The following is a 17,988-nucleotide window of genomic DNA, read 5'->3' on the forward strand; positions in this document are numbered from 1 at the left end:
TCTGTAACCCAGGCTGGAGTGCAATGGTGTGATCTTGGTTCACTGCAACCTCCACCTCTTGGGTTCAAGAGATTCTCCTGCCTCAGCCTCCCGAGTAGTTGGGATTACAGGCAGCCGCCACCATGCCCAGCTAATTTTTGTATTTTTAGTAGAGATGGGGTTTCACCATGTTGGCCAGGCTGGTTTCAGACTCCTGACCTCAAGTGATCTGCCTGCCTCGGCCTCCCAAATTGTTGGGATTACAGGCGTGAGCCACCGTGCCCGGACTTGTTGTTTTTTAAAGACCAGGTGTTGCTGTGTTATCCAGGCTGGAGCGAAGCTGCACAATTATAGCTCTCTGCGACCTCCAACTGTGGGCTCGTGATCCTCCAGCCTTAGTCTCTGAGTATTGAGGCACACCACCATGCCTTGCTAATTTTTTTTTCTTTGAGACGGAGTCTCGCTTTGTCGCCCAGGCTGGAGTGCAATGGTGTGATCTCGGCTCACTGCAACCTTGGCCTCCTGGGTTCAAGGGATTCTCCTGCCTTAACCTCCCAAATAGCTGGGACTACAGGCGCCTGCCACCATGCCTCACTAATTTTTTTGTATATTTAATAGAGACGGGGTTTCACCATGTTGGCCAGGCTGGTGTCGAGCTCCTGACCTCAGGAGATCTGCCCGCCCCGACCTGCCAAAGTGCTGGGATTACAGGCATGAAGCACTGCGCCCGGCCAATTTTTAAAAATTTTTTGTAGAGATGAGGTCTCACTGTGTTTCACAGGCTGGTCTCAAACTCCTAGTCTCAAGTAATTTTTCTACCTCAGCCTCCCAAAGTGCTGGGATTACAGGTGTGAGCTACTGTGCCTGGCCTGTTATTCACCTTTTTATAAAAGGAGCAACCCATTTTTTCAAGTCATTACTGGACGTACAGTATTGTAGAGAAGTCTATATTATTGCTTTAGAAGCATGCTAAGCTCGAAAGGCTGGCCTGGACTCTGACCTATGCTAAAGCCCATGTATGCACTTTATTCTACTTTCATCTATACTTTTCCCCAGTGGCACATGGTAGGGTCGAAATACATATTTGCTGAATGTATAAATGGATGACTGATTTTATGGGTAAAAGTTGGTTGTTTCAATGAAAAATGATCCAGAAGAAGAGAAGGTTACTTCAAACAGAACATGGCAATCGGATAAATACCTTCAAGTGTCTGTCTCCATAAAAATGTTCCAGAAGAAGAGGAGGTTACTTCAAACAGAACCTGGCAGTTGGATAAATACCTTCAAGTGTCTGTCTTCATAACCACATTTTAGCAAGATTCCCAGCGTTCCTCAGGTGTTAGATACCGATTTACACTACTAAAACTTGTTTTAGTAAGTTTTAGCAGTGTAATCATGCTCACTTATTAAGTTACAGGGAATGGGGACCAGTCATCTGCATATCCATATGTTGTGGGCAGATTTACTCATGGAGACTGAATTAGAGATTAGAGGGTTTGCTGGCTGAACAACTAATGATTTCCATCTGGAAAGAAATGGTACGCAATTTCTTCCTGACCTTTTGAAAAATTTTTAGGTATTGCTGGATGCTGTGCCAAAACAACAGTTGCTCCGTTGGATCGAGTAAAGGTTTTATTACAAGCTCACAATCACCATTACAAGCATTTAGGTGAGTTAATAGATGCTAAAGATAAAAATGAATGAAAATATTGTGGAAAGTGGGCAAAAAAGGGAATTTAAGTTTGGGGGTGTAAAAAGTAAAGTAGAGGTTCCTCTTTAAAGACTTTTTTCCCCATTTAATTAGGAATAAATAGTAACTTCTTCAAAAGCAAAATTTATTCAAAGACCTGTGCTAACATTTTTAAATATTTGCTAGCCATGATAAAAAAATCAATGTACTTTATGTTCTTAGCTCCCATAATTTAGCCTAAATATTTGCCCTGGCATGCTTATTCTGCTCCCAGCAAGCATTAGGTCATAGCTTGTTCCTCTTGCTTATTTAAAGGTGTTTTTTTTTTTACCTTCCCCAGCATTCCACAGGTTATTTTCTCCTTCCCTTGTTCTCTTCTGCCTTTGCCTCTTTTAAAAAGTTCTAAGTTGCTAGCCAATCAGGACACATACAGTCTGTGAGGTCCCGTTCCAGCCAATGGAAACTGGACACAGCAGTAGGGTAGACATGTCAGGTTATAAATGACCCTGTCTCCTTTGTTTGGTGTACTTTCGTGGCAAAACTGCTGGCGAGTATACCCTTTCTGCAAAAAATAAAAATGACCTTGCTAAGTAAATTAAATTTATATTCAAGTACTATTTCTTTACAGCACCAGGAAATGAGCATTTCAAACAGGGGCAAATTTGTTCTTTGTTTTTTCTCTGTAGGTTCAGGAACTTGAAAGGGAGCAAATTAAAAAAAAAAAAAAAAGGAAAGGGGGCAAATTTTCCAAAGAATATATTTCTTGTCCATTATAATCCTTTCATTTGCAGTAGTGGTTATATATATTATCATTTTAGGATGCTGATATTTTCCTAGCCCAAATCTCGGAATCATTGAAGTAAATATTACGTGTTTTATTGGGATTAATTAGTCACATTGTTCACAGGCACACATGACAACTCAGTCTGATTTTTTATTATTTATTTATTTATTTATTTATTTACTGAGATGGAGTTTCGCTCTTGTTGCCCAGGCTGGAGTGCGATGGCGCGACCTTGGCTCATTGCAACCTCTGCCTCCCAGGTTCAAGCGATTCTCCTGCCTCAGCCTTCCTAGTAGCTGGGATTATAGGCATGTGCCACCACGCCTGGCTAATTTTTGTATTTTTAGTAGAGATGGGGTTTCTCCATGTTGGTCAGGCTGGTCTCGAACTCCCAACCTCAGGTGACCCGCCTGCCTCGGCCTCCCAAAGTGCTGGGATTACAGGCATGAGCCACTGTGCTCGGCCTCAGTCTGATTTTTTAAATGTAATAAGAGATGGGAGATGAAATTTAAAAATGCAAAACTGAAATAATTACTCCTTTTTAACGCTTAATTTAAAAAGCATTCTAGAAATATTTGTGCAAGAAGAATCCAGTGCTTGCTTTTTTTTTTTTTTTTTTTTCTTTTTTTGGAGACGGAGTTTGCTCTTGTGGCCCAAGCTAGAGTGAAATGGTGCTATCTCGGCTCACCACAACCTCCACCTCCCGGGTTCAAGTGATTCTCCTGCCTCAGCCTCCCGAGTAGCTGGGATTACAGGCATGCACCACCACGCCTGGCTAATTTTTGTATTTTTAGTAGAGACAGGGTTTCTCTATGTTGGTCAGACTGATCTCGAACTCCTGACCTCAGGTGATCTGCCTGCCTCGGCCTCCCAAAGTGCTGGGATTATAGGTGTGAGCCACCGTGCCCGGCCACTTGCTTTGTTAAAAAAAAAAAAAGTCAAGACTTTAGGCCAGGCGTAGTGGCTGATGCCTGTAATCCCAGCACTTTGGGAGGCTGAGGCAGGAGGATCACCTGAGGTCGGGAGTTTGAGATCAGCTTGGCCAACATGGTAAAACCCCATCTCTACTTAAAATACAAAAATTAGCTGGGCATGGTGGCAGGCACCTGTAATCCTAGTTACTCAGGAGACTGAGGCAGGAGAATAGCTTGAATCTGGGAGGTGGAGGTTGCTGTGAGCCGAGATCGAGCCATTGCACTCCAGCCTGGGGAACAAGAGCGAGACTTCGTCTGGGGAAAAAAAAAAAAATCAAGACCTTAGTTGTTCCTTACAGACCAGCCATTTGATTAACATGGACAGTTTAATAACTTGTCATTGGTGAGAATAAGAATTGTTTAGTCTTTTGGAGGGCATTTTGGCAATATGCATAAAAGTCTCAAAAAGTACCTATTCTTTGACCTTGCGGTTCCAGTTCCAGGAGATTATTCTAAGGAAGTAAACAGAAATGTGGTCAATGATATATATGCAAAGATCAAAACATTAATTATTATTATTTTTTGAGACAGAGTTTCACTCTGTCGCCCAGGATGGAGTGCAGCAGTGTGATCTCTGCTCACTGCAACCTCCGCCTTCCAGGTTCAAGTGATTCTCCTACCTCCACCTCCTGAGTGGCTGGGACTACGGGCGCGCGCCACCACGCCTGGCTAATTTTTGTATTTTTTAGTAGATACGGGGTTTCACCATATTGGCCAGGCTGGTCTGGAACTGGTGACCTTGTGATCTGTCCGTCTTGGCCTCTCAAAGTGCTGGGATTACAGGTGAAAGCCACTGTGCCCAGCCTATTATTATTACTATTTTTTGAGACAAAGTCTTGCTCTGTCGCCCAGAGGCTGGAGTACTGTGGCATGATCTTGGCTCACTGAAACCTCCTCCTCCAGAGTTCAAGCCATTCTCATAGTCTCAGCCTCATGAGTAGCTGGGATTACAGGCATCCGCCACCATGACCGGCTAATTTTTGTATTTTCAGTAGAGACAGGGTTTCACCATGTTGGCTGCCTCGAACTCCTAACCTCAAATAATCTGCCTGTCTTGGCCTCCCAAAGTACTGAAATTATAGGCATGAGGCACTGCTCCCAGCCAAAACATTATTTGTGTTAGTTTTTTTTCTTTCTGAGATGGAGTCTTTCTCTGTTGCCCAGGCTGGCTCAATCTCAGCTCCCTGCAACCTCTGCCTCCTGGGTTCAAGCTATTCTTCTGCCTCAGCCTCCTGACTAGCTGGGATTACAGGTGTGTGCCACCATGTCCGGTTAATTTTTGTATTTTTACTAGAGATGGGGTTTCACCGTGTTTGCCAGGCTGGTCTCGAACTCCTAACCTCAGGTGATCTGCCTGCCTTGTCCTCCCCAAGCACTGGGATTACAGGCATGAGCCACCACGCGCGGCCACTGTGCTTGATTTTTATATCATTTTATAGAAAGATGTTTAACAGGGTGAATAACAGTTATTTTTCCAACTGCATTTTAAAAGTGTCATTCTTACAAACCTGAATAGATATTTATGCAGTATATTAATTGTAACTCATTTTCTGGTCAATATTTTTTCTTTTCTCTTCTTTTCTTTTTTTTTCTCTTTTTTTTCTTTTTTTTTTGAGATGGTCTTGCTCTATCGCCCAGGCTGGAGTGCAGTGACGCGATCTCAGCTCACGGTATCCTCTGCCTCCTGGGTTCAAGCAGTTCGCCTGTGTCAGCCTCCTATGTAGCTGGGATTACAGGCATGCACCACTGTGCCCAGCTAATTATTGTACTTTTGGTAAAGACGGGGTTTCACTATGTTTGGCCAGGCTGGTTTCTTATTTTTTATTAAAAAAAAAAAAATAGAGAGTAGGTCTCACTTGTTCCCCAGGCTGGTCTGCAACTCATGACTTCAAGTGATCCTCCTGCCTTGGCCTCCCAAAGTGCTAGGATTACTGCGTGGGACCTCACCACCCTGCCAACATTTTGTTTTGTTTTGTTTTGTTTTTGAGATGGAGTCTCTCTCTTGTTGCCTAGGCTGGAGTGCAATGGCGCGATCTCAGTTCGCTGCAAACTCCGCCTCCCAGGTTCAAGTGATTCTCCTGCCTCAGCCTCCCGAGTAGGTGGGATTACGGGCACCCGCCACCACGCCCAGCTAATTTTTTGTATGTTTAGTAGAGATGGGGTTTCACTATGTTGGTCAGGCTGGTCTCGAACTCCTGACCTCAGTCGATCCACCCACCTCGGCCTCCCAAAGTGCTGGGATTATAGGCATGAGTCACCGTTTCCAGCCCCAGCTGACATTTTTAATAGTGAGGAAGTCTGTACTTTGAAATAGAAAAATTGCAGCTATCTTCATATCCAGGAGTGAATTATCATTCATCTTTAATTTAGTTTTTATTAGACTTATTTATGTATTTATGTATTTATTTATTTGCGACAGGGCGTCTTAAATATTTGGAGAGACAAAGTCTCACTATGTTGCCAAGGCTGGTCTCAAACTTTTGGGCTCAAGCTGTCCGACACACCTGTCTTGGCCTCCCAAAGTGCTTTGATTACTGGCATGAGCCACTGCGCCCTGCCTCTGCAATGAATTCTTCCTCACACAGTTTATTGCTCATGTATACAAAGAATCAAAATTAAATGTGGGTAAGCCTAGCCAATATGGTGAAGCCCTGTCTCTACTAAAAATACAAAAATTATCCAGGCATGGTGGCACACACCTGTAATCCCAGCTACTGAGGAGGCTGAGGCAGGAGAATTGCTTGAACCCAGGAGGTAGAGGTTGCAGTGAGCCAAGATTGTGCCACTGTACTCCAGCCTGGGCAATAGAGTGATACCCCATCTTAAAAAAAAAAAGTTAAATGTGTGTGGTTGCATGTACCTGTAGTCCCAGTACTTTTGGGAGGCTGAGGTGGAAGGCTTGCTTGATCCCAAGCATTTGAGGCTGCAGTGAGCTGTGATCGTGCCACTGCACTCCAGCCTGGGCAACAGAGTGAGACTCTGTCCCCAGAAAAGAAAGAATTAGACCTGTGAACTTATTGAGAGATTATAAAAAACTGGAAAGGAAGGAAATTATTTTCTTTTGTTGTCTAAATTGAGGATAAAATGGAGAAGAATGATATTACCCAGTGTCTTGGGGTGTTTTACGATGACCCTGCGTATCAGTGTGTGAACAGGATTCTATTATTCCTTTAACCTCCTCCCTGTGCTGATGTGTGTTGTTTTGTTTCCTGATTTGCAATCATTAGGTTACAAATTCATATTAGATTTCACGCTCTATAGGGCTGCATGCCATAGGTTACAGTGTACCCTGGTTACAGTATACCCTACAAGGCATATAAAATTTGGAGTAGAATTCCTGGAGTGCAACAGTGAACTATTGTAGTAGTCTTTGGAGTGTCCTCTATTTTTAATATATACGAGCCCCCTCAAAAAAATAAATCTGTATTGGTGGCTTTTAATTTAATTTAATTTTTCTTTTTTGAGACGGAGTTTCACTCTTGTTGCCCAGGCTGGAGTGTGATGGCGTGATCTTGGCTCACTGCAATCTCCGCCTCCCAGGTTCAAGGCCAGATTCTCCTGCCTCAGCCTCCCGAGTAGCTGGAATTACAAGTGCCTGCCACCAAGCCCTGCTAATTTTTAGTATGTTTAGTACAGACGGGGTTTCATTGTGGTGGCCACGCTGGTCTCCACCTCCTGACCTCGTGTTCTGCCTGCTTCGGCCTCCCAAAGTGCTGGGATTATAGGCGTGAGCCACTGCACTGGGCTTTAATTTATTTTTTAAATGCTTTTAAGCATTTTATTCCAGGTACCTCCTCAATTTTTGTAGGTATAAGATAGTTTTTTTAATTTTGCTCTTTTTGAAAAATTTTTTCTTGTATTTATTTATTTTGAGATGGAGTCTTGCTCTGTCGCCCAGGCTGGAGTATAGTGGCATGATCTCGGCTCACTGCAACCTCCGCCTTCCGGATTCAAGCAATTCTTCTGCCTCAGCCTCTCAAGTAGCTGGGACTGCAGCTACATGCCACCACGCCTGGCTGATCTTTTGTATTTTTAGTAGAGATGGAGTTTTGCCGTGTTAGCCAGGATGGTCTTCATCTCCTGACCTGGTGATCCGCCTGCTTCGGCCTCCAAAAGTGCTGGGATTACAGGCGTGAGCCACCGCGCCCAGCCCATTTTTTAATTTTTTGAGACATAGTTTCACTCTTGTCACCCAGGCTGGAGTGCAATGGCACGATCTCGGCTCACTGCAACCTTGGCCTTCCAGGTTCAAGCAATTCTCCTGCCTCAGCCTTCCGAGTAGCTGGGAGTACAGGTGTTTGCCACCACACCTGGTTAATTTTTTTTTTTTTTTTTGTATTTTTAGTAGAGACAGGGTTTCATCATGTTGGCCAGGCTGGTCTCGAACTCCTGACCTCAGGTGATCCACCCACTTTGGCCTCCCAAAGTGCTGGGATTAAAGGTGTGAGCCACTGTGCCCGGCCCCTAAAATTTTGCTTTTTTAAACATGATTTTTCACAGATGATAAAGATATGCTATTGGACAAAACTATTACTTCTACTCCGACTTCTTATAAAAAGTGTGACATTACTTCCAAGGCCTCAAAGACGTGTTTTTATTTTATTTGTCTTTTATTTATGTATTTATATATTTTTTGAGATGGAGTCTTGCTCTATTACCCAGGCTAGAGTGCAGTGGCGTGATCTCGGCTCACTGCAACCTCTGCCTCCTGGTTTCAAGCGATTCTCCTGCCTTAGCCTCCCAAGTAGCTGGGATTACAGGCGTGTGCCACCATGCCGGGCTAATTTTTGTATATTTAGTAGAGACGAGGTTTCATCGTGTTGGTCAGGCTGGTCTCGAACTCCTGACTTCGTGATCTGCCTGCCTTGGCCTCCCAAAGTGCTGGGATTACAGGCATGAGCCACCGCACCTGGCCTTGTCTTTTTTTTAAATATATATATATATATATATATTTTTTTTTTTTTTTGAGACATGGTCTTATTCTGTCACCCAGGCTGGAGTACAGTGGTGTGATCACAGCTCACTGCAGCCTCTACCTCCTGGGCCCAAGCAATCTTCCTGCCTCAGTCTCCTGAATTGCTGGGACTAAAGGCGAGCACCACCATGCAGAGCTAACTTTGAAGTTTTTTTGTAGAGACGGTGTCTCACTATGTTGTCTTGGTTGGTGTCAAATTCCTGGACTCGAGCGATCCTCCCACCTTGGCCCCACAAAGTGCTCAGATTATTGGCATGAGCTACTGTGCCTGGTTGTACTTCTTATTTTAAATTAAAATTATTTTCCTCAAATTATAAGGAAGGAGTATATTTAAAATTTTCTCCTTGTCCCAATTTGTTTTGTTTTTTTTGAGACAGAGTTTCACTCTTGTTTGGCTGGAGTGCAGTGTTGCGATCTTGGCTCACTGCAACCTCCGCCTCCCGGGTTCAAACAATTCTCCTGCTTCAGCCTCCCTAGTAGCTGGGATTACAGGCACCCGCCACCATTTCCATCTACTTTTTGTATTTTTAGGAGAGACAGGGTTTCCCCATGTTGGTCAGGCTGGTCTTTCCTGACCTCAAGTGATCCTCTGCCTCTGCCTCCCAAAGTGCTAGGAATAAAGACATGAACCACCACACCCGGCCCCTTATTTTTAGAAGTACTGTATCTATTTCACTTCTACTAATGGTTTCTCTTAAAATGCTTTTAACAAAATTGGCGACAATCAAAAAATTTTAAGTAATAACATAATAAACATATGTGGACCTGCAACAGAGCTTTGGAAATAAACATTGTCAGTATAGTTGAAACCCCCTCGATACTTCTACCTTATCATTAGCCTTCCTGTCTCTGCTAGGTAATCATTGCTCTAAATTTGATTACGCTTTAATTATTACAAACACTTTTGGATCAAATTAAACAGGGCTTAACCTTTGCGTCCGCTTCCAGCAAAAGGAAGTTTTAATAGAATTCTTTTTTTTTTTTTTTTTTTTGAGATGGAGTTTCCCTCTTGTTGCCCAAGCTGGAGTGCAATGGCACAATCTCGGCTCACTGCAACCTTCACGTCCTGGGTTCAAGCGATTCTCCTGCCTCAGCCTCCCCAGTAGCTGAGATTACAGGCACCTGCCAACATGCCCAGATAATTTTTTTTGTATCTTTAGTAGAGACGGGGTTTTTCCGTGTTGGTCAAGCTGGTCTCGAACTCCCAACCTTAGGTGATCCACCCTCCTTGGCCTCCCAAAGTGCTGAGATAACAGGTTTGAGCCACCCCGCCCGGCCTAGAATTCTTTTTTTTTTTAAAGCTTCCTGTTACCCTCCTATCCACATTTTGTATCCTCTGTTCTCTTGATGAATTGGCACTTTTATTGGTATGAACTATTCTTTCTGTTATTATAGTCATACATTTTACTTTTTACATATGTCATAAACTCCAGATTGCATTGCCATAATTTTTGTTCAAACAAGCAGTTATCTTTTTGTTGGTTTTTTTGAGATGGAGTCTCACTCTATCACCCAGGCTGGAGTGTAGTGGTGCAATCTCGGCTCACCGCAACCTCTGCCTCCTGCTTCAGCCTGCTGAGTAGCTGGGATTACAGGCGCATGACACCATGCCTGCCTAATTTTTGTATTTTTAGTAGAGACAGGGTTTCACCATATTGCCCAGGCTGGTCTCAAACTCCTGACCTCAGGTGATCCACCTGCCTCGGCCTCCCAAAGTGCTGGGATTACAGGCATGAGCCACCACGCAAGGCCAGAATTCTTCTTACCAGAATGTTAGTCCATTTAGATATCTGCTTTTGGGATATATCTTTTGGATGTTAATAAGTACCTACAATTTTAATTACTGAGAAGGGCTGACGAGGTTATTTGCAGTCTAAAATGTGAAATGAACCTGGTGATTTCCTTTCATATTTGATCAAAAGTTTGCTTGAGAAATTTGAAAGGGAACCTGAATTTAAATGTTGAATAATGGAAGTAGTAATATGTTTTTGAGAAGTCTGTATACTGCTTGTAGGATTAGTGACTGATGTTAATAGAGTAATAAAGATATCACTATTATGAATGTGTCTATATATTTTTTACTTGTCAGAAAGCTCAGAATATCACTGTATATAGATTACAACTCAGCCCTTTGTTTATCATTATTCCTAAAGTGTCCTAATAATGAAAATTTGCCCCCACACTTAAAGAGTATTAATAGGTAGTCTTTTTATTTGCTTGTTTTATTTAAAAATCTCTTAATGTAAACAAACAAAACACATGTATCTGGGTAGGACTCTGAAACCTTCCTTCATCCTTCCAGATAAAGAGTAGATCATCTTCAGGGCCAGGTGCGGTGGGTCACGCCTGTAATCCCAGCACTTTGGGAGGCCAAGACAGGTGGATCATGAGGTCAGGAGTTCGAGACCAGCCTGGCCAACATGGTGAAACCCCGTTTCTACTAAAAATGCAAAAATTAGCTGGGCGTGGTGACGGGCATGTGTAATCCCAGCTACTTGGGAGGCTGAGGCAGGAGAATCATTTGAACCTGGGAGGCAGAGGTTGCAGTGAGCCCAGATTGCACCACTGCACTCCAGCTGGGGCAACATGAGTGAAACTCTGTCTCAAAAAAAAAAAAAAGAGTAGATCATCTTTAGTGCAAACCTGGACCTTGCATATATTTCTATTGTTAATATTTTTTAGATTGCTATAGTTTAATATAATTTGCTATTATTATAAACAGAATTTGCTGTAATTTGTAGTTGTTTCTACAGTAGGTTTTATATTATATGGGGTATGCTTATTTATGTTATTTGGATATATGATGTATTTTTAGTAGGTTTAACTGTTTTATAGAAATTACTATTCATGTAATCTCTCAGGCAAAATTATATCCCGAGTGATGGCACATTAATCTTTATCTGTGATTGTCATGAAAATTTAGATTTAGATATTTTTCTCTGTTTTAACAGCATTTTTCCTCTAAAAATAGGAGTATTTTCTGCATTGCGTGCTGTTCCTCAAAAAGAAGGATTCCTTGGATTGTATAAAGGAAATGGTGCAATGATGATTCGAATCTTTCCCTATGGTGCAATCCAGTTTATGGCATTTGAGCATTATAAAACGGTAGTTAAACTTTGATCTTTTCTCTTTTGCGTTCTTGAATATCATGCATGCTTGACCAGGCATTTGCTTTGGACATTTAAAAATGTGTAAAAGTTTCATATTTTTAAAAAGTTAAATTATTGTTTTTTTTTTTTAATTTTTGAGACAAGAGTCTCGCTGCCCAGGCTGGGGTACAGTGGCACGATTTTGAAAGGCTCACTGCAACCTCCGCCTCCTGGGTTCAAGCAATTCTCCTGCCTCAGCCTCCTGAGTAGCTGGGATTACAGGCCTGTGCCACCATGCCTGGCTAATTTTTGTATTTTTAGTAGAGACAGTGTTTTGCTATTTTGGCCAGGCTTGTCTCGAACTCCTGGCCTCCCAAAGTGTTGGGATTGCAGGCGTGAGCTATGGTACCAGGCCAAAAAGTTACTTTTGGTATAGCAATGCCTTTTTAAAGGAATAAGACTTGTGATAGCTTAAGATTTTAAATATAACTTGTCTTTGGAGTTACCGATTCCAGAATTGTTAGTCATTTATGAGTTATGTATTTATTTATTTTATTTTATTTTATTTTATTTTTTGAGACGGAGTCTCACTCTGTTGCCCAGGCTGGAGTGCAGTGGTGCACTCTTGGCTCACTGCCACCTCCCTCTCCTGGGTTCAAGCAATTCTTTGCCTCAGCCTACTGAGTAGCTGGAATTACAGGCGCCTGCCACCACTCCCAGCTAATTTTCGTATTTTTAGTAGAGATGGGGTTTCACCATCTTAGCCAGGCTGGTCTTGAACTCCTGACCGTGTGATCCACCCGCCTTGGTCTCCCAAAGTGCTGGGATTTCAGGCTTGAGCCACCGTGCTCGGCCTTTATTTATTTATTTTTTGAGAGGGAGTTTCACTTTTGTTCCCTAGGCTGGAGTGCAATGACATGATCTCGGCTCACTGCAATCTCTGCCTCCCAGATTCTTACAGGCATGCACCACCATGCCTGGCTAATTTTGTATTTTTAGTAGAGGTGGGGTTTCACCATGTTGGTCAGGCTGGTCTGGAACTCCTGATGTCAGGTGATCTGCCCGCCTTGGCCTCCCAAAGTCTTGGGATTATAGGCATAGCCACTGCACCTGGCCAAGTAAATTCTTTATGTTTACTCCTAATGAATGAAAGCTAGAATATCTTTAAAGAAGATAATAATAAATCCATATAATATTAATATCTTTTTAATGTGTTTCCCTTCCCTCCTTCCCTCCCTCTTTTCTTTTCTTTTCTTTCTTTTTTGTGATAGTTTCTCTGTCACCTAGGCTGGAGTGCAGTGATGTGGTCCTGGCTTACTGCAGCCTCAACCTCATGGACTCAAGCAATTCTCCCACTTCAGCCTCCTGAGTAACTGGCACTAGAGGCATGTGCCACCACCCCCGGCTAATTTGTTTTTTCTTTCTTTTTCAGTGGTGGAGAAGAGGTCTGGCTAATTTTTTAAAAAATGTTTTGTAGAGATGGGGTCTCACTGTGTTGCCCATGCTAGTCTCGAACTCCTGGGCCCAAGCCATCTGTGGGCCCCAGCCTTTAGTGTGCTTTTTGTTTCTCAATTGTAGGAGAGGAACACTGTGACTTTGGATTTTCTTATTAAATAAAATAGTGAAACTGGCTGGGCGCAGTGGCTCATGCTTGTAATCACAGCACTTTGGGAGGCCGAGGTGGGAGGATCAGCTGAGGTCAGAAGTTTGAAACCAGCCTGACCAACATGGAGGGATCCCTTCTCTACTAAAAATACAAAATTAGCTGGATGTGGTGGCGCAGGCCTATAATCCCAGCTACTCAGGAGGCTGAGGCAGGATAATTGCTTGAACCAGGGATATGGAGGTTGCAGTGAGCCAAGATCGTGCCATTGCACTCCAGCCTGGGTGACAGAGTGAGGCTCCGAATCAAAAAAAAAAAAACAAGGCCGGGTGCGGTGGCTCATGCCTGTAATCCCCAGCACTTTGGGATGCCGAGGCAGGCAGATCACAAGTTCAGGAGATCAAGACCATCCTGGCTAACATGGTGAAACCCAGCTACTCAGGAGGCTGAGGCAGGAGAATGGTGTGAACCCGGGAGGCGGAGCTTGCAGCGAGCCGAGATCGCACCACTGCACTCCAGCCTGGGCAACAGAGTGAGACTCCATCTCAAAAACAAACAAACAAACAAACAAACAAGCAGCAGAGATCGGAACAACATTATAAGCTAGTCAGCCGAAGAGAATTGATGCCATTTGTGTATCAGGACTTCATTGTCTATAGAGCATTTAAAAAATAAAATAAAAAATTAGGCTGGGTGTGGTGGCTTACCCCTATAATCCCAGCACTTTGAGAGGCCGAGGTGGGTGGATCACCTGAGGTCAGGAGTTCGAGACCAGCCTGACCAATGTGGTAAAACCCCGTCTCTACTAAAAAATAAAAAATTAGCCGGGCATAATGGCGTGCGGCTGTAGTCCCAGCTACTTGGGAGGCCGAGGCAGGAGAATCGCTTGAATCTAGGTTGCAGTGAGCCGAGATCTTGCCACTGCAATCCAGCCTGGGACACAGAGCGAGACTTCGTCTCAAAAAAAAAAAAAAATAGTAGCAGTTTATTCCTACTACCCCCAGTCACTTGTTAAGGGCTTGTGTTCCTTAATACACAGTATCGTATACTTAGCAATTCTAAGCTAGCTTGCTTCTGCAGAAATGCAAAAAATTAAAGCAGAGACTACAGAGGAAATATCCCCTTCTGCTGTGATATGACACTGCCAAGCTGTATTTAATTGTGCTCATTTCGTTCACATTTATTATTAATTTTCTTTTTATTAGTCCTGTAACTCTTGAAATAAATCTTCATTATTAAACAGTGAAATGGGCAGCATTTAAAAAATATCTCGTTTAATTCAGTGTTCTTGTTTTCTAGTTAATTACTACGAAGCTGGGAATTTCAGGTCATGTGCACAGATTAATGGCTGGATCCATGGCAGGTAAGAGGAGTTAGGTATATTTTATTTCTGACAAATTAATTTTCTATTAAAGTACTTAATTTGGTTTAGATTATATGAGTGGCATTGGGGAAAGCACAGGTTGCAGGTGTCCTGTGACTTGCATTTTTTCCTGGGTGCATCCTCAAAAAAAGGTATGTATTAAAATAAAAAGTGTGACATTGATTTAGTAGCACACATTTGTTGTTTTTCTATATTCAGTTATATATATGAAATTATCAGTACGCCAACTGAAAAAGAGTCATTTTACAGTAGAGGATAAGGAGTAGTCTCAACTTATAACTATGCGAAAAGCTTGCATTCTCTTTGACAATTCTACTTTTGGAAATGTTTAAAAATTTTAAAAAATTTTTTTGAGGGCTAGTCATGTAATGCAGTGTGAGTGGAGAAAAAAAGCAAAGAAACTGTAACTGACTGTGATCAATGAGTTTTAAACATCACTGCACTTCACTTGGACCAGCCATTACTTTTCAAAATTTCTTTTTTCTTTGAAAAAATTGTAACAAATTATAATGACTAAAGTAATAACTACTCCTATACAGTAAAAATAGTTGCATTCTCTAGAGACAACCATGATTAGCAATTTCTTTCCTTCTCCTTTCCTTTCCTTCTCTTCTCTCTCCTCTTCCCTCTGCTCTCCACTCTCCTACCCCCTCCCCTCCCCCTTCCCCCTTCTCCTCCCCTCCCCCTCTTTTCCCCTCCCTTCCCCCCCTTCCCCTCCCCTCCCCTCCTCTCCCCTCCTCTCCTCTCCTCTCCTCTCCTCTCCTCTCCTCTCCTCTCCCCTTCCCTCCCCTCCTCTCCTCTCCTCTCCTTTTTTGAGACAGGGTCTGGGTCTGTCTCCCAGGCTTGGAGTGCAGTGGCGTGATCACAACTCACTGCAGCCCTCACTTCCCAGGCTCAAGCCATCCTCCTATCTCAGCCTCCCAAAAGTAGCTGGGACTATAGGCACATGCCACCACACCCAGCTAATTTTTGTATTCTCTGTAGAGATGGGCATTTGTCATGTTGCCCAGGCTGGTCTCAAACTCCTCAAATTCTCACCTGGCCTATTTCTGTTTTTTAAATATTCATTTTTCTGAGTTTGGGAATTAGGACATTAGTTGTTTTTCTTTCAGATATTGTTAATATTTTATTTCCCAGTTTTAGATTTGACCTTCGGTTCCATGGTTTTTAAAAAAAAATCATCCAAGATTTTTTTCCCTATACAGAAGTTTTACATGGCCAAACATGTTAGTTTTTTTCCTCTGGTACTTCTAAATTTTGTGTTGTATGTAGAAATTTTCTCCCCATTCTAAGGTAAAGACATTTAATCATGTTTTACTTTTTCTTTTTTTTTTGAGACGGAGTCTTGTTCTGTTGCCCAGGCTGGAGTGCAGTGGCACGATCTCAGCTCACTGCCACGATCTCAGCTCACTGCAACCTTTGTCTCCCAGGTTCAAGCGATCCTCCTGCCTCAGCCCTCCAGTAGCTGGGATTACAGGCTCGCACCACCATGCCCGGCTGATTTTTGTATTTTTAGTAGCGATGGGGTTTCGCCACATTGGCCAGGCTGGTCTCGAACTCCTGATTTCAGGTATCCACCCGCCTTGGCCTCCCAAAATGTAGGATTACAGGCATGAGCCACCGTGCCCGGCCCTAATCATGTTTTTCTACTAAAACTATTTCTTTTGGCATGTTGATCTTATGTTTACTTTTATAGAGGGAGTGAGGGATGGATGGAATAAGTTTTCCATGTGACTTGTCAGTTGTGCCAACATTATTCGCTCACGTAACTTTTTTGCCAAAAAAAGTTATTTTAGAGATAGAGTCTTGCTCTGTTGCCCAGGATGGCTTAAACTCCTGGATTCAAGTGATCTTCCTGCCTCAGCCTCCCAAAGTGCTGGGACTAGAGGCACACACTACTGCACCCATTTGAACATTCAAATTTTGAGTCAAATTCTCCCAACATTCCTTCCCTTCCCTCCCCTCCCCTCCCCTCATTCTCTCCTCTCCTCTTCTTCTCTTTCCTTTTTCTCACTTTCCTTTTTTTTTTTTGTTTGTTTGTTTGTTTTGAGATAGGCTCTCGTTCTGTCACCCAGGCTGAGTAGTGGGATGAGTTTGCACTCAGCCTGGCTGACAGAACTCTTGACATGTAATATTTGGACACTCGACATGGAGTCCACAGGACAATATTATGAGGAAAGCGCTATGATTTATCTTCATTTTACAGAAGAGCAATGTGAGAAAGTTTCCAAATTTTTCAATGCGTTATTTTGTATGTCACTTTTTTTTTGAGATGGAGTCCCTCTCTGTCGCCCAGGTTGGAGTGCAGTGGCACAATCTCGGCTCACTGCAACCCCCGCCTCCTGGGTTCAAGCGATTCTCCAGCCTCAGCTTCCCAAGTAGCTCGGATTACAGGCATGTGCCACATGCCTGGCTAATTTTTGTGTTTTTAGTAGAGACGCAGTTTCACCATGTTGTCCAGGCTGGTCTCAAACTCCTGATCTCAGGTGATTCGCCCACCTCGGCCCTCCAAAGTGCTGGGATTACAGGTGTGAGTCACTGCATGCATCCGGTATATCACTTTGTAATTATCTTTTTTCTTCTTTTTTTGAGACGGAGTCTCCCTCTGTTGCCCAGGCTGGAGTGCAGTGATGGAATCTCAGCTCACTGCAACCTCCGCTTCCTGGGTTCATGAGATTCTTCTGCCTCAGCCTCCTGAGTAGCTGGGATTATAGGCGCGTGCCACATGCCTGGCTAATTTTTGTATTTTTAGTAGAGATGGGGTTTCAATATGTTGGCCAGGCTGGTCTCGAACTCCTGACCTCAGGTGATCTACCTGCCTTGGCCTCCCAAAGTGCTAGGATTACAGGCATGAGCCTCCGCATCTGGCCTGGTCTCGAACTTTTGACCTCAGGTGATCCACCCGCCTCAGCCTCCCAAAGTGCTAGGATTATAGGTGTGAGCCATGGTGTCTGTCCTATAATCAGGTTCTAATCCTCCTGTTAAAAATTTAATTCAGGGCCGGGCACAGTAGCTCTTGCCTGTAATCCCAGCACTTTGGGAGGCCAAGGCGGGTGGATCACCTGAGATCAGGAGTTTGAGACCAGCCTAGCCAACATGGTGAAACCCTGTCTGTAGTAAAAATAGAAAAATTAGCCAGGCATGGTGGTCGGCGCCTGTAATCCCAGCTACGTGGGAGGCTGAGGCAGGAGAATCGCTTGAACCTGGGAGGTGGAGGTTGCAGTGAGCCCAGATCGCGTCACTACACTCCAGCGTTGGCAACAGAGCTAGACTTTGTATAACTATGTTTAAGTAATTACAATTTATATTTTTCTCCTGTGATTGAAACACTTGAAATGGATCTTATGATTAATTTATGTCTGGTATCTTTGCTCCTCTACTTTTGATAAGGCTTCTAAATGTAACTTCGGAAATTTTATATTTGCCAAAGTAAAAAGTGGTGTTTTTTATGATCATTTTAATGTAGCTTATTTTAAAGCTTTTTAAAAGCTTTTCCCTGTCCCTTGTCCT

The 17,988-nt window shown here is 43.2% G+C and overlaps 1 protein-coding gene across 4 annotated transcripts in view; it reads left to right on the forward strand.

The window, feature by feature from the left end:
- SLC25A16 (solute carrier family 25 member 16) overlaps positions 1 to 17,988 on the forward strand; it is a 48,153-nt gene that overhangs the window by 7,844 nt on the left and 22,321 nt on the right. For 3 of the 4 annotated variants that reach the window (XM_054436680.2, XM_054436682.2, XM_054436681.2), the window contains 3 exons: positions 1,556 to 1,648; positions 11,374 to 11,507; positions 14,394 to 14,457. In XM_054436680.2, coding sequence (XP_054292655.1) covers positions 1,556 to 1,648; positions 11,374 to 11,507; positions 14,394 to 14,457 — 291 coding nt within the window. Of the gene's footprint in view, positions 1 to 1,555; positions 1,649 to 4,620; positions 4,680 to 11,373; positions 11,508 to 14,393; positions 14,458 to 17,988 lie in introns of those variants that run through there. The other variant, XM_063670553.1, reaches the window with a different exon arrangement.

This window comes from Pongo pygmaeus, chromosome 8 (genome assembly GCF_028885625.2).
Source record: "Pongo pygmaeus isolate AG05252 chromosome 8, NHGRI_mPonPyg2-v2.0_pri, whole genome shotgun sequence".
NCBI lineage: Eukaryota > Metazoa > Chordata > Mammalia > Primates > Hominidae > Pongo > Pongo pygmaeus.